This window comes from Homarus americanus, unplaced genomic scaffold (genome assembly GCF_018991925.1).
Source record: "Homarus americanus isolate GMGI-L3 unplaced genomic scaffold, GMGI_Hamer_2.0 scaffold4854, whole genome shotgun sequence".
Classification (NCBI taxonomy): Eukaryota; Metazoa; Arthropoda; class Malacostraca; order Decapoda; family Nephropidae; genus Homarus; species Homarus americanus.
Genome location: NW_024728299.1, coordinates 849879 through 869334, shown reverse-complemented (window position 1 = coordinate 869334; position 19456 = coordinate 849879). Strand labels below are relative to the sequence as shown.

The following is a 19456-nucleotide window of genomic DNA, read 5'->3' as shown; positions in this document are numbered from 1 at the left end:
AGTGGTGGGTTACCTGGCAGGCAGGAGGCCGCGCGTGAAGATGGCCTTGGCGATGGCAGAGGCCACAATGAGGCTCATGAGAGACACGGACATCGCCACCGTCCTGAAGGGGAAGTTCTGTTGGCCCAGCACCTCATCATAGAAGGGGTAGTGAATGGTCGCCGGCACACCTATGTACGGCTCTCCACCTGAGGTAATAGAGACAAAATTATAATCGTCCAAGAAAAGTCAATCATAATCACATGTTATTTGGCAAGACATATTTTTCCAGCCCAAAACGAGTCAACCATTTACTCGTGCACTTTACTACTGTTTCTCTCTCTTCTATTGTAGGTGAGAGATGCAACAGTGTTATCTAGGTGTCAGCTGTAAAGTGAAACCTCCATATAATGGACTTCTCTCTATATATAATACGTTAAAAGGGGTTCACATCTAATGGATCCTCGATATAACGGACTTTCATACCAATATTGTTCGTTAGATAGTGGTGGGCCGTCACTTCAAATCTAAAGAACCCTTGACATAATGGACTTTCCTCTCCATATAGTCCTATTAAATAAATGTTTCACTCTGAAGCAGTTAAGACACACGACAAGGCAAATAAAGACGTTTACAAGTCTTACCTAAGAGTCGTACCAAGAAGCCAAGGCAGAAGGCGATGAAGGAGCCGTAAGTATTGACGTACTCCCGGAAATGGACCACCATCAGGAGTTGAGGAAATAGGATCACGTAAACAAGATCTCCACACAACTTACTGTAGACAAACAGAAAAATAAATCCCATTAAGACCTTGAAATGGAGTTGAAGTGTAAAGAGGTAAAAAAAACGTAAAAAAAAAAAATGCCAACACAGAAAAAAGTGATTATGGACGTTTAATGATGCTTAGCTATATAGATTTAAGGAAGACATATACAGATGATAAGGTAAACACAAGGTCAGCTATTTGTACAATCAATGAGTCAGAATTGAATTTTTAAAAACCTATTATAAGGAAGTACAAGGGATACAGGGAAGACAAATATGAGGTAAATGTTAAAGCAAATGCGAAACTGTAATTTTTTTCTTCTCGATATTAACAATAGAGAAAAGATATACAGTGGAAAGACAACAATACATTTGTCACTCTCTACTAGTTGAATATTCTACAGGATGAGCTAAATGTGGCAGCAACAAAATCATCAGTGACTCATGACAAACAAGAGATCACTATTCACAAATAATATATAAATAAATAAAAAAAATATTATAGAACGAATTCCCCAAGTTATCCAATACTGTTCTCGTTACTACAGCGTGTCAGAAACACCTACCTAAACTACACCAACTGAATGATAATAATATGTAAAACCTTAAGCTGACCTGTAGTAGTAGTGGTGGTGGTGGGTGCTCTAAGCTGACCTGTAGTAGTAGTGGTGGTGGGTGCTCTAAGCTGACCTGTAGTAGTAGTGGTGGTGGGTGCTCTAAGCTGACCTGTAGTAGTAGTGGTGGTGAGTGCTCTAAGCTGACCTGTAGTAGTAGTGGTGGTGGTGGGTGCTCTAAGCTGACCTGTAGTAGTGGTGGTGGTGGGTGCTCTAAGCTGACCTGTAGTAGTAGTGGTGGTGAGTGCTCTAAGCTGACCTGTAGTAGTAGTAGTAGTGGTGGTTGCTCTGATATCTTCCTCTACCAACTTGTGTTAGACTCAGGATCCCTAAGTTCTGTATGTAGTAGCCTACCTTATCATCTCTGAGCTTAACTACTGTATATGCACTATTGAAGGTCTTTTAAGAGTTATCATAACCGTCCTGGATATAAACACCTGATAACTTTGTCTTCTATTCTTGGTCAAGTTACCTCATACGGTTTACTATTCTTGTTTACCTGCACTGTCTCGCTATACGGCCTACCTGCACATTGTCTATATCTATGCAGATCTATCTTACTGTCTGGTTTGTATGCATGCCTATCCAATTGTAAAACTGTAAGACAATTTTACTGAATATTATCATTATCATAATATTCTTGCAACAATGGTCATCCTCACATTACTCTCAAACACCATCTTTTCTCGTTTTTCTTTTAATCTTTCTTTTCCTATTTTCTGCTTCGTCCTTCTACCTAAATTTTGCTTATTATTTTACCACAATCTAGAATATGTATGTACTGGGTAGGTAGCGAGTGTTTCACCTACGTCATGGTCTAGCCAACACACAGCTACTTTACTAAATGATACGAACACTGTTTTTGGCTATCCCTAACCCCTAAATTATTTACGGAAGCTTCTGCACCGTGTACTCTACCCTAAACGTAGATAATGGCCATGTAAGATAAGAGACAGTATTCTATAAACTTTATGATGATTATTTGTTCACATGTATTCTTAGCTAGTTTTCATATTCTAAAGTCACATCCACTCGGTAAATTTAGTGAAAAATATCTCCAAACATTATTCTAAGCTATAAATTGAACTATGAACTGAATTTAGTTGGTAAGTTTAGAAAGGTAATCTAGTCACAGGTGAATGAATGCCTTGGGGAATCGTAAGTAACTTCATAAGCCATATATGTTCAGCTGACCACTGGCAGGAGCTGCATCAGGGGAACACTTGTAGTGGCAGATGAAGCCAATCAGAAGGATGAAGCAACACAACTGCACATCAGAGTATTGTCGCCTGAGAACACGAGATGCCCCGGGAGATGACATGACTGAGGTGCTGATCGATATGACATGAGTGTTGGTGCTATGGAAACATGATACGACGTGATAGAGCCATGGTAATATCAAGAGGCGTGACAGGACCATGATAGTGTCATGGAAAGTGACAGTTGCTTGCTGGCAGGAGAAGTGAGGAGGGATGGCACTCTACTTAACCAGGAGAGAGCCATGTGTGTAAAGATGCATGAATGGTAAGGGCTAACTGATGTAGTTATAGGAGTATCTGTTGAGAGTGTGACAGTTTAATCTGTAAGAACAGTGTCCATTCAATTATTGAATGGTATGAGTGAACAAAAATACAGTAGAGAGGAAGTGTTTTGAAGAGGTTTCAGGACCTCTGAGGTCTAGTTTGTGTGGCCGAGAGAAGCTGAGATGTGCAAGAGTGCGACATTTATGAATATATGAGTGATTATAGGAAGTGTCTACGAGGAATGATGGTGAATGATGCGAGTCTTGATATGGTATGAATGGTTCACATGTCACAATGGCATGACATGAATGACATGAACTGAGTTGACTTAAGAAGTCGATGTATGGCAGCAGTGATACAACGGGTGTTTCTGGCGAGGATTGGGTGATGGTGACGTTAGGGTGGTCATGAACGTACAACCAACGGCTCAAGTGCGAATACAAATGCCGCAGCAGTGGCTGCAAGACCTAGCCGGCAGCTTGAGTGACGGGGCTCTTGTCGCGGCGGGTTGGTGGTCACCCGGCACGGTGTTCACCGCTGCCCGGGCTGAAACATACGGAAACACACACCACAAGTTTTTAACCAAGCTCAGCTGGGTCACTGAACTGCTCATGTGACCAGGTCCTGCGCCAGCCCCGCCTACCAACACACACCACCACGCACTCCCTTACTTCATCTTCACCACCTCGTGCATTTTGCATTTTCCTGCCTGTGTGTTGCCACCATAACATTAAGATAAGGCAATTATAAGGCTTTAAGGAAAATGGGTTTTTATGCCGTGGTTTATGTGCTGTTGAAGTTAATTAGACTGCAAGGAAAACCAATCTTTGATGCTATGGCTTCACGCTAAGTCAGGACTATGTGGAGTGATTTATTTAAGGACGTGGTGAGTGTGATGAAGGTTAACCTTCACGGGCGGGGTGTGACTGGCGCAGTGATCTCTGACCCAGCGCAGTGACTCAGAGCTCCCACAACTCTTACTGGTGAAGGAATGGTGACGTCACACTTACTGAGCAACGTCACTCACGCTGTTCAGTCTCACAGACTTCACTTACTCGTCACCATTCCATCACTTACAATTTTTCTTATGAACTTCTCAACAAAAAAAATAATAATCCTGGAGTTTGACAGACTAAGGCACTTGTTAGTTCCTTCGTCAGACAAAAATATATAAAGATGTTTTGTAAAGCTCGTCTATCGTTTCACGTAAGTCTGGTATGACGTCTTGTGTGTGTACGGTTAAGAAAATGTACAGTATGTGTGTACTGGAGTAACATAACGAAGGGTGGACACACGACTGACGTGACGCCAGACACCGTTAAAAGGACACGAGCAAAACATTAGTTGGTTAAGTCTTGAGTCTGACTGGTGGGAGACGGGGAAGCTTAGGTGGGTCATGCAGGGTGGGTGATTGGGTCACTGTCTTTTAATAAACCTTATTGGGTAAGTATCAGATCAGGAGGTGACCTTGTTGTAGGCTATGGGTAATTGCAGTAAGTAAATACCAGACCAGGTAATCTTGTTCCAGGTTCAGGGTAAGTACAAAACCAGGAAGTGACTTGGTGTAAGGTACAGGGTAAGTAGTAAACCAGGAAGTGACTTGGTGCAGGTTCAGGGTAAGTAGTAAACCAGGAAGTGACTTGGTGCAGGTTCAGGGTAAGTACAAAACCAGGAAGTGACTTGGTACAGGCTCACGTTGAGTACAAGACCAGGACGTGACTTGGTGCAGGTTCAGGATAAGTACAAGACCAGGACGTGACTTGGTGAAGGCTATGAATGAGTGCCATAACAGGAAAAGAATTTGGCGATCTTAATTTTGCATGATAGAGGACAAAACAGACAGGTCAACCAGTACACTTCATCAATTTGCTTCCGTGACTTCCGAAATATATGACATCCCTGGAAAAGATCCAACACAAAACAACTAAGACGATTCCTGAACTATACTGTATCATCTTGATCATTCAAGTAGACTGAATTTAGGACTACCAACTGTTGAGACAAGACACACTAGAGCGGATCTCGTAGAGGCATTCCAAATCTTGAAAAGGATGAAAGACAAATCCAGACCAATTTTTCGTGAAGTCACGCATCACCAACATGAGGGAACACAGCTTCAAGCTCGCCAAGGTGTCATGCAGGATGAATATAAGGCAATACTTCACACAGGGGGTGATAAATGTAGGGAACAGTCTGTACCAACTCAAATTTGCGGAATCGATAACAGTACTGGGCTTCAAAATAGCCCTTGGCAAGACTCTCAAGAACAATAGGGGGATCTTACACAGGCCACTGGCCTCCTTCCCTCGTCATGGCCGCCTTTAGCTTCGGTGGCCATCAGATATATCCCATTCCTTCTCTCAAATTACTCATTTTGTCTCATTTCTACTACTATCGAAAGGAGGAGTGTCTGCAGTTGTACTGTTCAAATGTCTACCTTTAATTGCTGCCTCTAAACTAAACCTTTTTTTTTGCATTCAATGAGACAGAGTGGTTGGCTCTTATCTCGACCGCCTTCACTTTCTCCTGTTATAAAGTTAGATATCATTCAGAGACCCTCAGAGCGCTATACAGATCAGCCGCCGCACCACTCTGCTGCCTATACTGTTTACCAATTCATGATAGACCATATTGAGCCCAGCGGTAAGGCTTAACGCATTCCTTCGTCAGAGTCCCTCCGCTAAATCTGAGGCTTTTGTAATTTCAGTGTTGACGTTGTCTGCTGACTGAAACATTCCTCCCGACGCTAATCCTCAACAACTTGCACCTCACTCCTCCCTCCAGGACAGCCACACGCAGCTAAACAATAACATTCCCGACCGCCCTAGAGACGCCTCAAATACCCTTAACCATTTTTCCTAATTAATCACCCAAGCCTTGATGTCATCCTTGCCTCTTCAACTCTACGTTCTACTCACCGTTTTCCTTCTATCTTAGGTTCTCCATCATGGGCTCTCAAAGATTTTCATCCAAATCCTACACTCTCTAACATCTCAACAGGGCTACTTGGGAAGTACTATTGCACATTTTGACACAAAGCAAGGAAAAGGTTTTGTGTACGTGTATCCACCAAAGCTAATGGACAACTTATGGATGAGTAGTGTGTGGGGGGGAAGGGCCGGGTATGGGTGAGTACAGGCCACTCCGTCACTCGCAGTGAGGAACGCTGTGCTGTACCTGTCACCAACGGGCACTCCCTGCCTGTGAGCCAGTCACCCTACCACAACCTGGGACTTGGTTAGGATTGGCGTCCCACATGTCTTTGATGTATCTATTCCAGATCAAATTAGCATCTACTGGTATAATAATTTACATTGGATTGATGTAACTAATGTTATTACTGTGTTGATGTTAGCGCACTGCACACAATGAACGATGCTTCAGGGAGCCACCAGACAACTTTGTATAATGAGCGTGTAGGCCTCTGTGTACACATCCAGCACAGACCAAAACATTAAGGGAGAATGTTGATATTACTTAAGGAACTCTCAGCCGTATTGTGTCGCCGTCAGCTCACACAGATAAGTCAACCCCGTCAGCACTGAAGTTGCTTACTGATATTAACCATCTCTTACGTTCCGAAAAATGAATAAGTTTATATTATTCATAAAACCTTCCAAGTGCATTAAAGGTAAGACACCATAGTTTATTTATGAACAGGTGTGGCAAATCAAGTGAGTCACTTTGTTTTAGTCTCAATATGACTCTTATGGACTGTTAACTAAAATAAGATTCTGGCTGACACAGAGACGGAACACAGACAAGAGTTGACGGTTATAAAGTGTGAGGCTGACACCACCACCGGCTGTACTGTACGTCTGACCTACACACCCACTCACCTGCATCAAGTTGACTTTTGTCGCTCACACACACAGCCGTAAAACATTTCTTTGAAGGTTGAAAACTGTGTAACAATGTCAAAGCAATTAACACATTCGAATTTCTTAGTATTATCACAAGTTTAAACAACGAATGATATAATCTCTAGAGGGTCTAATACTTTTTTTACACAGCTACGAAAAACTTCATTTGGTGACTAGGAGAAATGTGAAGCAAAGTACCTGAAAATGTATTACGGTAAATGAAGCATTATTCACAGTGTTGGGGTGTACTGTAGGTTTAGGGGGGCGCTATTTTAACAACCTATATATATATATATATATATATATATATATATATATATATATATATATATATATATATATATATATATATATATATATATATATATATATATATATATATATATATATATATATATATATATAATGTACAGTACATGGTCTATACAACACACATGGTAAAAATAATTATTATCAAATGCACCTATAATATTATATATATAAAAAACCCTCATGAGGTAGGTAAGTGATGAAAATTAGACCTATTCTTCAAGAACATATATATATATATATATATATATATATATATATATATATATATATATATATATATATATATATATATATATATATATATATATATGTGTGCTGATAACCACAAGGAAAGAAGAAAACACGAAGTTCCCAAGCGCTTTCGTGTAATTCACATCTTCAGGGGTGAGTACAGACTGTAATCACCCCTGAAGATGTGAATTACCTACAGTGATTTACTTGCATATATATATACACATATATATATATACTGTATAAGAATATATATATTTACAGTATTCCACGGAGACTTACTATAGACTACAACTTACACATCCACACTGAACGAGGCAAGACATGGCTGAAACAACCAAGAATGTCAATAAGCTCCTGGACACAAATTTGAAGAGTTTATGCAAATGTTTATAACTTCAAGTAAGAGTGACAACAATGAGAAAGTAATCCTCTTAAGAGAAATTGACTTTGACAAAAATATAGGAACCATCATGAATATAATTATCTGTTTACATATTAACAAACATAAGGATTGTTTTTTATGTTAATGTAAACGTAGATTTTTTTCTGGTGATGATTAAATCTTAATCTAGGTAGTCATGCAGTGGGACTTAATATTGTCATGCACTTCTACTAAAACCTGGTCACGTTAAATTCAACCTTCACTTGAACGCAGTACAAAAATATCACCAACTTACTACAACACAGCACTATATTGATTCCACCTACTGATATTTCCATGCTGCATACTGTCATTAACTGGTGACCATGCAGCATACTGTCATTAACTGGTGATCATGCAGCATACTGTCATTAACTGGTGACCATGCAGCATACTGTCAGTAACTGATGGTCATGCAGCATAATGTCATTAACTGGTGATCATGCTGCATACTGTCATTAACTGGTGATCATGCTGCATACTGTCATAAACTGGTGATCATGCTGCATACTGTCATTAACTGGTGATCATGCTGCATACTGTCATAAACTGGTGATCATGCTGCATACTGTCATAACTGATGGTCATGGAGCATACTGTCATTAACTGGTGATCATGCAGCATACTGTCATTAACTGGTGACCATGCAGCATACTGTCAGTAACTGATGGTCATGCAGCATACAGTCAGTAACTGGTGGTCATGCAGCATAATGTCATTAACTGGTGGTCATGCAGCATAATGTCATTAACTGGTGATCATGCAGCATACTGAAAGTAACTGGTGGTCATGCTGCATAATGTCATTAATTGGTGATCATGCTGCATAATGGCATTAACTGATGGTCATGCAGCATACTGTCAGTAACTGGTGGTCATGCTGCATACTGTCAGTAACTGGTGGCATACTGTCAGTAACTGGTGGTCATGCTGCATACTGTCAGTAACTGGTGGTCATGTTGCATAATGTCATAAATTGGTGATCATACTGCATACTGTCAGTAACTGGTGGTCATGCTGCATTCTGTCTTTATGTATCATAATGACTTCAGCATTTAAATAGTGAATTTGGCAGCACTAACCCGTTGAAGAAATAAGTAACATAAACACAGTTACAGCTAGTAGGTAACAGTAACACAATTAATACTAATAGGCAACAGTAATGTATTAATGCATAATAATATGAACCAGTAGCATTTAGGCTTCGTATTATCTTTTCTTTAGTAATTTTCTATTTAACACACACACACACAACAAACATTTAAAGAAACATAAAACACAGTGTACTCGTGCATAAGATAGCGCTTACAAACACATAAGACGTCACAGTTATAAGATACGACTTCTGGCTCTAAGGTGACACGACATGGTTAGGTAACACACTTCCGTTATCTGTGAGTGTTTGCTAGCTCACAGTGACGCCACAAGAAGCCAAGGTTCAGAGGTAAGGCTTGAGGATGATAGATCACACCCAAACCAAGCGTAGGAGAAAATATGGTAGAAGATATGAAATGTGGTTTTAATTAGACGTGGGTTTGTCTGTCACGCAAATGGGGACAAAAATCATGAAGGCATCAGTTGGACTAGGCTTGTACGATGCAAAAATAATGGACAACAAACATTAAGTAGAGTAATATAGTACTATTTGTATGCCATAATATACCAACTGACCAATAGAGTAGTATGAACCTTGACTAGGCTTGTTCGTCACATATTACGAGAAAACAAACATTCTGTAACCGCTCAACAAGATTGGTTATACTTATCACAGATTCGTAACAACAAACACATGTAATAACTTGCAATTACTACCGCAAAGAAAAAACTATCCACTTATTTACCACGAAATTTTTAACTAAAGTCACCGTGCGTACTGTTGTTATCAGTCGGGAAAAATAAATTTGTGGGAAGCAATAGAGATAACATGCACATTCACACATTTTGTTTATTTTTTTTCACTTGGAATAATTCACCCGCCTACCTCTAGTGTTAATACTGACTAAACATAATTCAATCTCAAAGACAACTGACACAAAAATCAGCTTGGTAAAAATTCGTTACAGTATTTCATTTAAACGGGGATTATTTTCTCACTAGCATTGAAGAGCAGTATAAAGCTATTTCTGACAATATTAATGACACACAATTGAAGGATTCTGTCTGCCTTTGAGATGTCTTGAAACTCTTTTCCAGATAATTTAGTCAAGTTTTGCATTCAGTTGTAAGAGTGAGGATGGTGTCTAACCTCTAGGGTGTTCGTTCAACTCATATAAAGGTTGGAGATGTTCTAACCACCACTATACTAATTAGCCAGGTATACAGTATACCTGGAAAGTCATGCAAAAGACGCGAAAATATTCACACGCTAAAGATAATAAAGAAGATGTCGGTAGATAATTGGCTATATACGGTAAGGTTAAGCAGAAGGAAATATTTTTAAATGCAGCAACGGATGTCAAAACAGTAGTAGCTGCGACAGGAGGAGAGTGAGGACGGCAGACAGGGGAACTTACAACAGATAATATATACTGTGGATGAGGATGCCTATAGTAGAGGCAATGGCCGCGATCACCACAATGGCCGCTCGCATCACCCAGATCACCTCTCTCTCACTCGCCTGCAGGAGAAACTCGGGTTAGTAGGACTCCTGCAGCGTCCCTATAGTGTGAGTTACTGTGGGACTGAATGGGTTTGATGAGACTGTGTGGGTTATTGTGAGACTGTGTGGGTTACTGCGAGACTGTGTGGGTTATTGTGAGATTGTGTGGGCTACTGCGAGACTGTGTGGGTTACTGTGGGTGACTAAAGTAACCACATTTTCAAGACCCCACTTTCTTCTATGTTTACATCACCATATAGACACAAGAACAACACACCTACAATAATGGCTCGACTTACTTCTTGTCTGAAGACGTTTTTGTAAATATTTCTGGCGAACATCGATGAAGCGGAGAGGACAGAAGAATCGGCTGAGGACATGACAGCTGCACTAACGGCTCCCAGACCAATGAAGGCGACCCACTGTCAACAACACAACAGGTTATGTTCCCTTCTGGGCATCGTTGTCAGATATTTCCTCAACATACTTATTTTTTTTTAGTTTTCTTCAATATTATGGATGAGAAGTGTAAAATAAAGAGTTACGACTCAAGCAGAAGAGATAATGAAGAATACGATGGGTGGTACAGATGGAATTGGGAATGAAAGTGAGGGAGAAGTGAGGGAGAAGTGGGCATGAAGGGAGAAGTGGGCATGAAGGGAGAAGTGAGGGAGAAGTGGGCATGAAGGTAGAAGTGAGGCAGAAGTGGGCATGAAGGTACAAGTGAGCTAGAAGTGGTCAAGAGGTGGAAGTCTTACTGGTGGTGTAAGGTGCTGCATGACGAGGGGCAGCACCAGCTTCACTTGGTAACCCTCTGGCGTGTGGCCGTAGTCTGTCTGGCTCCAATCTGCCAAAACACACATATTCAGTTCCCGCCATCATGGTCGGGAGGTCCGGAGCTAATGTGGAAGATTAACGCACAGATAAAGCATGAATCAGTTCCCGCCGTCATGGACACGAAAATGGGTCAGCTCTCACTATCCAGCCTTACAATCTCTTACAGCCGCTACAACATTAAGCAAATTTGTCTTTTTCTTGGCCATTTGGTTAACATAAATTTGTCAGCAAAATCAATATGTGTATCTAACAGTTTTATTCTATGGTGTATAGCTCATTTAGTTACAGTAAGACAGGTACGGGTGCACTACAAATGTAAACACGAGCATTAAGATTTCAGAAGATATTACACTAGCGTAACCTTATGTGTACTGACGGAGGTTCTACAGTAGTTTTCATTCTTTTGCGGTGGAGAACCTGGAGGAGGGGGGGGGGGAAGACTCAGCTCAGGAAGAACCTAACTGGGAGGAGAAGGAGGAGGAACATACCTGAGTTACTACAGGAAGGTCGTACCTGTTGCCTTGGCGATAGCACCGATGATGCAGGCGGGGATGGCACTAATAATGCAACCGATTGATGCGGTTAAGGACAGGATCTGGGCGTGTTTTGGAGTCCGGGAGGAGAGGACGCGCTGGAAGTACACCTGTAGAAGTAAGACTATACATTATACATAGGTTCTTCCCGGGGTGGTTATACTTCACGTTATCTGCCAAATGTATACGCTGAGGCTGACTGAACTCGTGTTATTGTGACTCTGATAAGATTTAGTAGTGGGCTGAAGGTAAACCCTGGACAACATTCCTTTAACCACAATTTCTCTGTTAAATAAGGTTAGGTTAAGTTAAGTTAGAATTACTCAGGTAAGGTTAGGGAACAAGTCAGGTTAGCTTGGGATACATTAAGTGAGATTATAGGTTTGGACTTTCTATGATAGACTATTCTTACCAGCAGCCCCCCACACACACACAAGGCTCCCAAGGACTCACCTGCCAGGGGATACCGCCGCAGATGAGTAAGAGCCAGTAGTCTATCCACAGTCCCCATTCAGGCGAGTAAGGTTCAATGGAGCCTACCCAGTTAGTCTCATTTGGGGCCAGTGAGCCCACCGCCTCGTTCATCATGGAGAAGGGCACCGCCAGCCACTGTGGAGAAGGACATACAGTCATACACACACACACACGTATACACAGATGGTCTTAATCCACGAGTTGTGTTAAATGCAGTAAATTTAGGGTATATCAGACCATTAGACCAGACACCTACCAGGCCAAAGAAGATAAAGAAGAGCTGCACGACGTCTGTGTAGGCGACGGAGTAGAGGCCGCCGAAGAGAGTATAAGTGACGGCAATGGCAGCGCTCGCTAAGATAGACACAGTGTTGCCGATGTTCAGAATAACTGCCAGCGTCGAGCCTGTGGTGGTGGAGGAGGGTCACCAGGGAGGGAGGTAAGGAGGAGGGCAGGTTGGAAGGGAGAGGGAGAGAGAGAGAGAGAGAGAGAGAGAGGCAAGCAGGCAGGGAAGGAGAGAGGGAGGGAGTAAGGAGGGTGGTAGGAAGCGAGGTAGAGAGAGAGAGAGAGAGAGACAGGGAGGGAAGGAATAATCACGAAGGGAGGGAGAGGAGCAGGCAGGAAGGAAAGCAAACAAGGAGGAAGCCATGGAGGGAAGGGAAGGCAGAAGTGGAGAGGAAATTGAACAAAAGAATATGAAAGAGGACACGGAAAAAAAGAGTACAACATTAATATACACATCAGTAGGCGGGATAACACACAACAATAACAAAAACAATAGAATTTGAAGTTTAGAGAAGGAAATTTAGTAAACAGTAAAATAAGGAATAGACGGAGAAGAGAAGTGTCAGGTAATGAAAAGAAATTTATATGAGTTTTCGGTTCAAATTTCACAGCCATAGAACAATATTATTCGAAAACTTAACTAATTACATGTTTTTGAATGCATAAAACACACCAAAACAAATACATGTGATTAAAAAAAAAATCCCCCAATTGTTTTTGTTTATATTAATGAGTCAACACGATAATTAAAGTTTATAAGGTTATTGTTTTTTTTCACACAAGATAAATTACACATTTACCAAGAGCGGAGAGAATGGCTGCCGACCAGAATGTCTCGCCCAGGAGAGCCGGGAAGTAGAGGAGGCCGCCCATGCGTCTCCCGAAGGCGTTCTGCAGTGGGTCGAGCATAGTCACGTATCCTGCCTTCCGCATGGGCTTAGCGAAGAACATCCCACCTGGAGAAAAACATGATTGGTTAGACCTTTTCGATGATATACCCTATCACAACAACACCTCGCCACTATCTCCACTGCATCCATGTAGCCCCACCCTGCCATAATCACCCTACCGTCACCACCCCAGTCATATTCTTTCCTTTACTCGTCCATCCCCCTTCCAAGCCATACCCCTGCTAACCAAATCCTGCCAGTCCTTAACCATTCCACTCTCTTTACTCTGTGACTTCCCCTGCATCCTGCCATCTCACCCTGCTACATCCCTTGCTTTCCAGAGAGAGAGAGAGAGAGTGAGAGAGAGAGTGAACGCCTTAGCAGACTAAACACTTTGTTATGTTCTCCAGCGCCTCTCTCAGCCACAACACATCGCTCGAATCAACCCTCTGCCAACTCCACCACCCCCCGCCCCAAAACCCCGCCAACCAACACATAATGCGTCAGCCTCCACCCCCGCCCCACCCCATAACCCCGCCAACCAACACATAATGCGTGTCAGCCCCCCCCCCCCCGCCCCAAAACCCCGCCAACCAACACATAATGCGTGTCAGCCTCCACACCCTGCCAAAAACCAACCACTACACACTTCTCACAACTCGAAGCCACAAACCCTGCCTCCTCCAGACAGTTCCCATACCCTGACACACCCTATACACGTACCCCACCATTAAGCCATCTTAAAACAGGATCTCCTTTAACCCTAGACATAACCTAACCTAACCTAATTACCCCAGACTTACCCTAACTTAATCCAGCCAAGTTATCCTATCTGAACGGCCTTCTCTCACCCCTTTTTAACCTTGTCAATGTCCTTGTGATTAATTCTCCCTGACATGAGAGAGAGAGAGAGAGAGAGAGAGAGAGAGAGAGAGAGAGAGAGAGAGAGAGAGACCAGGATATATCTCCACTTCCCTATACACACACACACACACACACATCACTCGGCAGTTGGAGACGCATGCAGGTGGAGGCGCCACTATGGGGCCAAGAGTTCTATTTACCTTTAAAGAATCACACGTTGGTATTTGGTTGAGTTTTAGTTTGCTCCAGTGTGTGTGCGCCCTTACTGTCTTAACTGATAATATTTACCCGCGTGAGATTGTTTTTTATGACAATTTCTTGGTCATATTTGTTCCCCAGATTACCTGAAGATTAGCCACCCCAGTATATTTAACTTGAAGATTAAACTACCCTTATGCTAACTTAACCAAATCTAAGTTAACTTAAACTAACCTAATATAATCTCACCTAACCTAACTCCCCAGGTAGCGTTGGTGTCAAATCTTCAGGTTGAAATAAGCTCTTGTAAAGGGACCTAAGCTATAAAGACAATTGGGACGATAATGGTGACGAAATTACATATAAATTCTAAGTAACTAACTAATTGAAGTGTCGCAAACAGATATTTGGTTAAGAGTTATAGAAATCAACGTCACCGGTATGAGTATAAACAAAATAAAAAAATAAAAACATAAGAAAAGAAGAAAAAAGTTCAAAAGTGAGGAAAGAAGAGAGAGGTGAGAGAAGGTTAGAGCTTATATAAATCATTATGCACACACACACACCACTACCACCACCACCACCAAATATCTCAGGATTTTGATATAACATACGACTGACCCACATCGGGGCCTGGGGGGCGAAAATGTAATAATAATAATAATAATAATAATAATAATAATAATAAATAAATAATTGTCATAATAATTCATAATAAATAAAATTTATGATAAAACAAACAAAAATAAAATAATAAAATAATGATAATAATACAGTAACTGTAATAATCATAATAATTTTAATAATAAAGAACTATAAATACAAAAATGAAAAAAAGATCAAAAGTGAGAAACGATATATGTATGTTGTGTTGTCAATGGTAAGAGAAACAATTGAGACCCTGCAATTGTGCGTAAATGAAGCAGAAAGTTAGATCAGCAACCTGGGACTTGGTCACATATGGCAGCAGGGTCTACCATTAGACAACACATTATGCTTCCAATATCTTCCCAGGCGGTGGTACCTCCCAGTTTGGTAGCAGCCTACTACCTCGAGAGGTCATCGTACACTGATCTCGCTGTTTCACCAGATATAAATTTCTTCAGTTTATTTCCAGGATGTTGCAACTCTTCGCACCACGTGGACGAAGATGTTTTCCCTCGTGTTCTTGGCGGAGGATTTTATTGACATTTTCTAACCCGCTTATGTGATGGATCCAGCAAAAGCCGTTGCTCCCAAATGATTCTTATTTAGGTTAGGTTAGATTAGGTTGCACTCTTGTGTTTGAGAAGGTTTGTTTGAGTCACCCTTGTTACCTCCTCTTAGCTAGTCCGACATCGACAGTTGGTAGAAGTTTACATCAACATAGATAGACTCTGGCGATAATTACGGTATTGATAATCTTAATTTAGTGTCCGTATACCACCACTACACATATTATGAACTCTACCACAATCCAAGATATGAAAAGTGTTTCAAAATACCTTCTGTAGATAAAACGACATTGGATTGGATTTTAAAAGGTGTACTGCCCGTCTTCTTGCCTGCAGCTTGGGTGTTGCTTAGAGAAAACCTGAGCGACTTAGGGGGAACTGTGATAAACTAGGACGGTATTGCAAAATTTCATCTACTACGGCCGGTACTCTACTACTACTACTACTACTACTACTACTACTACTACTACTACTACTACTACTACTACTAATAATAATAATAATAATAATAATAATAATAATAAAACAACAACACCAATAACAATAATAATAACAAGACCTCAACTATACAAACCCAACAAGAAACAACTTAATCATTATTTAATCAGGTGTTCCTCTACGCTAGGTAACATTTCAGTCGTGTTGCTGCAAACTTAGGTAGAACGGACGGACAGACGGATGGACGGACAGACGGACAGACGGATGGATGGATGGATGGATGGACGGACGGACGGACGCAGGAAATGAGGGAAAGTTGCCACACTAATTTTTCTCACGATGGATAGGGAACGGTAAAATAAATAAATAAATCAAATGAACATCAAAGGTCAAAAGAAGGAAAGAGGAGGAAAAATAAATAGAAAAGAAAAAGAAAAAGCGAAGAACAGATTAATAAAAAAAAATTAAAAACTTAAATAAAAAACAAATATGAATTAATAGATAAATAAAAATAAAAAATTAAACAAAGAAAAAATTACGAATAAAACAAAGATAAAAGATGATAATACAAGGTCGGGGAGCGTCTTATGAAACACCAGGTGTGGGAAGGGGGGAGGGGGGAGGGGAGGAAGACGGGAGTGGACAGGGAAAGGAACACATTGCCAACCAGACATCGCACCAACCCCACGTCTCTATATTAACATTCTACCCCCGTACTCACCCACCCTTTGAGGACGATGGAACATAGGTAAATTTAGTTGATGAACCTTAAGTGCCATTTGGTTAGAACAGGATTGGTTGAGTTAGGTTGAGTAAGGTTCATTTAGGTTAGTTTACCTTAAGATTAACCACCCTAACCTAACTTAACCTAACCCAACTTAACCTAACCTAACTTAACAAATAATTTTTCACGAAGGTATGATGTTGTCTTGGCTGTTGACACTATGTTCGTTCATCTGGCAGCTATACCGTAAGTGCTTGGCGACCTAGAGAGGCGGTAGGGAACGCCAGGTGCTAAATGAATGCTTATGGTGGCTGCCATTTCTTCTTGGCCAGCGACATTATTTCTGTGTTTTATCCTTGCTCACCGGTGCTAAGTCCCTCCAACACACACACACACACACACACACAACGTATATCTCATCCAAACTACCCGACAATTTCATGGAATAATTAAAGCGAAATCAATCTTTAGCTGGGCATGAATCTGAATAGTTTTGCTCTCTACCTAGGTCAAAGGTCACGGTGTATTTGATGACAGTCATGACATTTTTTTATGGTGGGGTCACTATATATATCACAACAGCCACGAATTCTGTGCCAAAGTTAAGGTGTCACCGTAATCACGACCTCAGTGCCAGGGTAAATGTGCCATGACCTCAGTGCCAAGGTAAATGTGCCATGACCTATGACCTCAGTGCCAGGGTAAATATGTCATGACCTCAGTGACTCTAAGTTTACATCATCATAAGTAATATGTCTCAATATAAGTAACTTCCCAATATAAGTAACATGTCCCAATATATATATACGTAACGTCCCAAATTAAATAAAATATCCAAATATAAAGTAACATGGGTCATATTAGGACATAGTACTTATACGGGAATGTTAGGTTATGTTAGGTTAGGTTAGGTTAGGTTAAGTTAGGTTAGGTTAGAGTGTTTTGTCATCACTTAACCCGTTCATCTCATACCCAGGATACGAGACTTTAAATTATATGTTAAATATCCCCGAATTGTAACTTAACCTAACCTAACTTAACCTAACCTAACCCAAAACAAACCATACCAAACCTAACCTAACCTAACTTAACCTAACCCAAACCAAACCTAACCCAAACCAAACCAAACCTAACCTAACCACTGGCCAAGATACTGTTTCCTTTCGCTACAGAAGATCAACTCAAAGAAACATACAATAAACTACACGAGGCTGAGTGGTGTTCTCCTCCGCTCATGAAACAAACTCGATTGTTTTGCTTCTGTGAGTAAACAAAATTCTGTTGCCAAATTCATAAATTCTTCATCACGTCGCTGGCACAACCTTCCGGAGTCTGTTGTGTTTGTGTTTCTTTGTGTGTGTGTGTGTGTGTTTGTTTGTTTGTTTGTTTGTTTGTTTGTTTGTGTGTGTGTGCGTGTGTGTGTTTGTAGTGCTCAAGTGGTAGCGTGGTAGTGGTGGTGGTGGTAGTAGTAGTAGTGTGGTGTCGATGGTGGTAATAGTGGTGGTTGTAGTGTGGTGGCGGTGGTGGTGGTAGTAGTAGTGGCGGTGGTGGTAGTGGTGGTGGTAGTGGCGGTGGTGGTAGTAGTGGTGGTAGTGTGGTGGTGGTGGTGGTAGTAGTGGTGGCAGTGGTGGTAGTGTGTGGTGGTGGTGGTGGTAGTGTGGGTGGCGGTGGTGGTAGTGGTGAGTGGTGGCAAGTGGGTAGAAGTTGGCGGTGGTGGTGTGGTGGTGGCAGTAGTCGAATTGGTGGTAGTTAGTGGTGGCGGTGGGTAGTAGTGTGGTGGTAGTAGTGGTGGTGGTAGTGTGGTGGCGGTGGTGGTGGAAAAGGTCAAACAAAAGACAACCAAGAATTAAACAACGTCAGCGTGGGATGGTCAAAAAGTTCCCTTGAGTCAGGCAGTCAGTTCGCCAGGGTGGGCATTCAGAGGAGTGACTGACGTTGGAAAAAGGCGTGTCAATGAGGGACGTGGCTTGGAGGTAGTGAGGGTGTGGTGTAACTTAAGAGAGAGAGAGAGAGAGAGAGAGAGAGACACCTCATATCACCATCGCACAGCCAAAACAACTTCTAAAGACGCTAACTAGAGAACTATTTCAGGACCCCACAGCTCAAACGAAGAAAAAAACAAACTCACTCCATAAAACAAATAAAATACCCAGTTAAAATAGGTTTAAATATTGCCACAGGTGAGACAACCTACCGGGCAGATGGTTCAATAAGGCAGCGACATCTATGAGGGGGATGTATTGTTTTGGTTTTGGGTTGAGTACCCTTGGTGGGGAGTGACGGAGTAGTCACGTTGGTGGGGCGCGACGTAGTCACGTTGGTGGGGAGTGACGGAGTATTCACGTTGGTGGGGCGTGACGGAATAGTCACGTTGATGGGGCGTGACGGAGCAGTCACGTTGATGGGGCGTGACGGAGTAGTCACGTTGGTGGGGCGTGACGGAGTAGTCACGTTGGTGGGGCGACGGAGACGGAGCCACACATTGAACAGGGGCGGCAAAGATGATCACGTTGGTGAAGTGACGGAGTAGTCACGTTGGTGGGGCGTGACGGGTAGTCACGTTGGTGGGGGAGCGAACAGATGTGAATCGTTGGTGGGGCGTGACAGGTAGTCACGTTGGTGGGGTGACAGGTAGTCATGTTGGTGCTGGGGCGTGAAGGGCGGTACGTTGGTGGGGCGTGACGGAGTAG

At 41.9% G+C, this 19456-nt stretch overlaps 1 protein-coding gene across 1 annotated transcript in view; it reads right to left on the bottom strand.

Moving 5' to 3' along the window:
• Positions 1-19456, bottom strand: part of LOC121866063 (high-affinity choline transporter 1-like) — a 43481-nt gene that overhangs the window by 1822 nt on the left and 22203 nt on the right. Inside the window, exons 4-12 of the mRNA XM_042365659.1 lie at positions 13239-13394; positions 12410-12558; positions 12133-12288; positions 11660-11789; positions 11068-11156; positions 10609-10731; positions 10224-10327; positions 624-754; positions 14-188 (exon numbers count right to left, since the gene is read on the bottom strand). Of these exons, the coding sequence (XP_042221593.1) occupies positions 14-188; positions 624-754; positions 10224-10327; positions 10609-10731; positions 11068-11156; positions 11660-11789; positions 12133-12288; positions 12410-12558; positions 13239-13394 (1213 nt within the window). The remainder of the gene's footprint in view (positions 1-13; positions 189-623; positions 755-10223; positions 10328-10608; positions 10732-11067; positions 11157-11659; positions 11790-12132; positions 12289-12409; positions 12559-13238; positions 13395-19456) is intronic.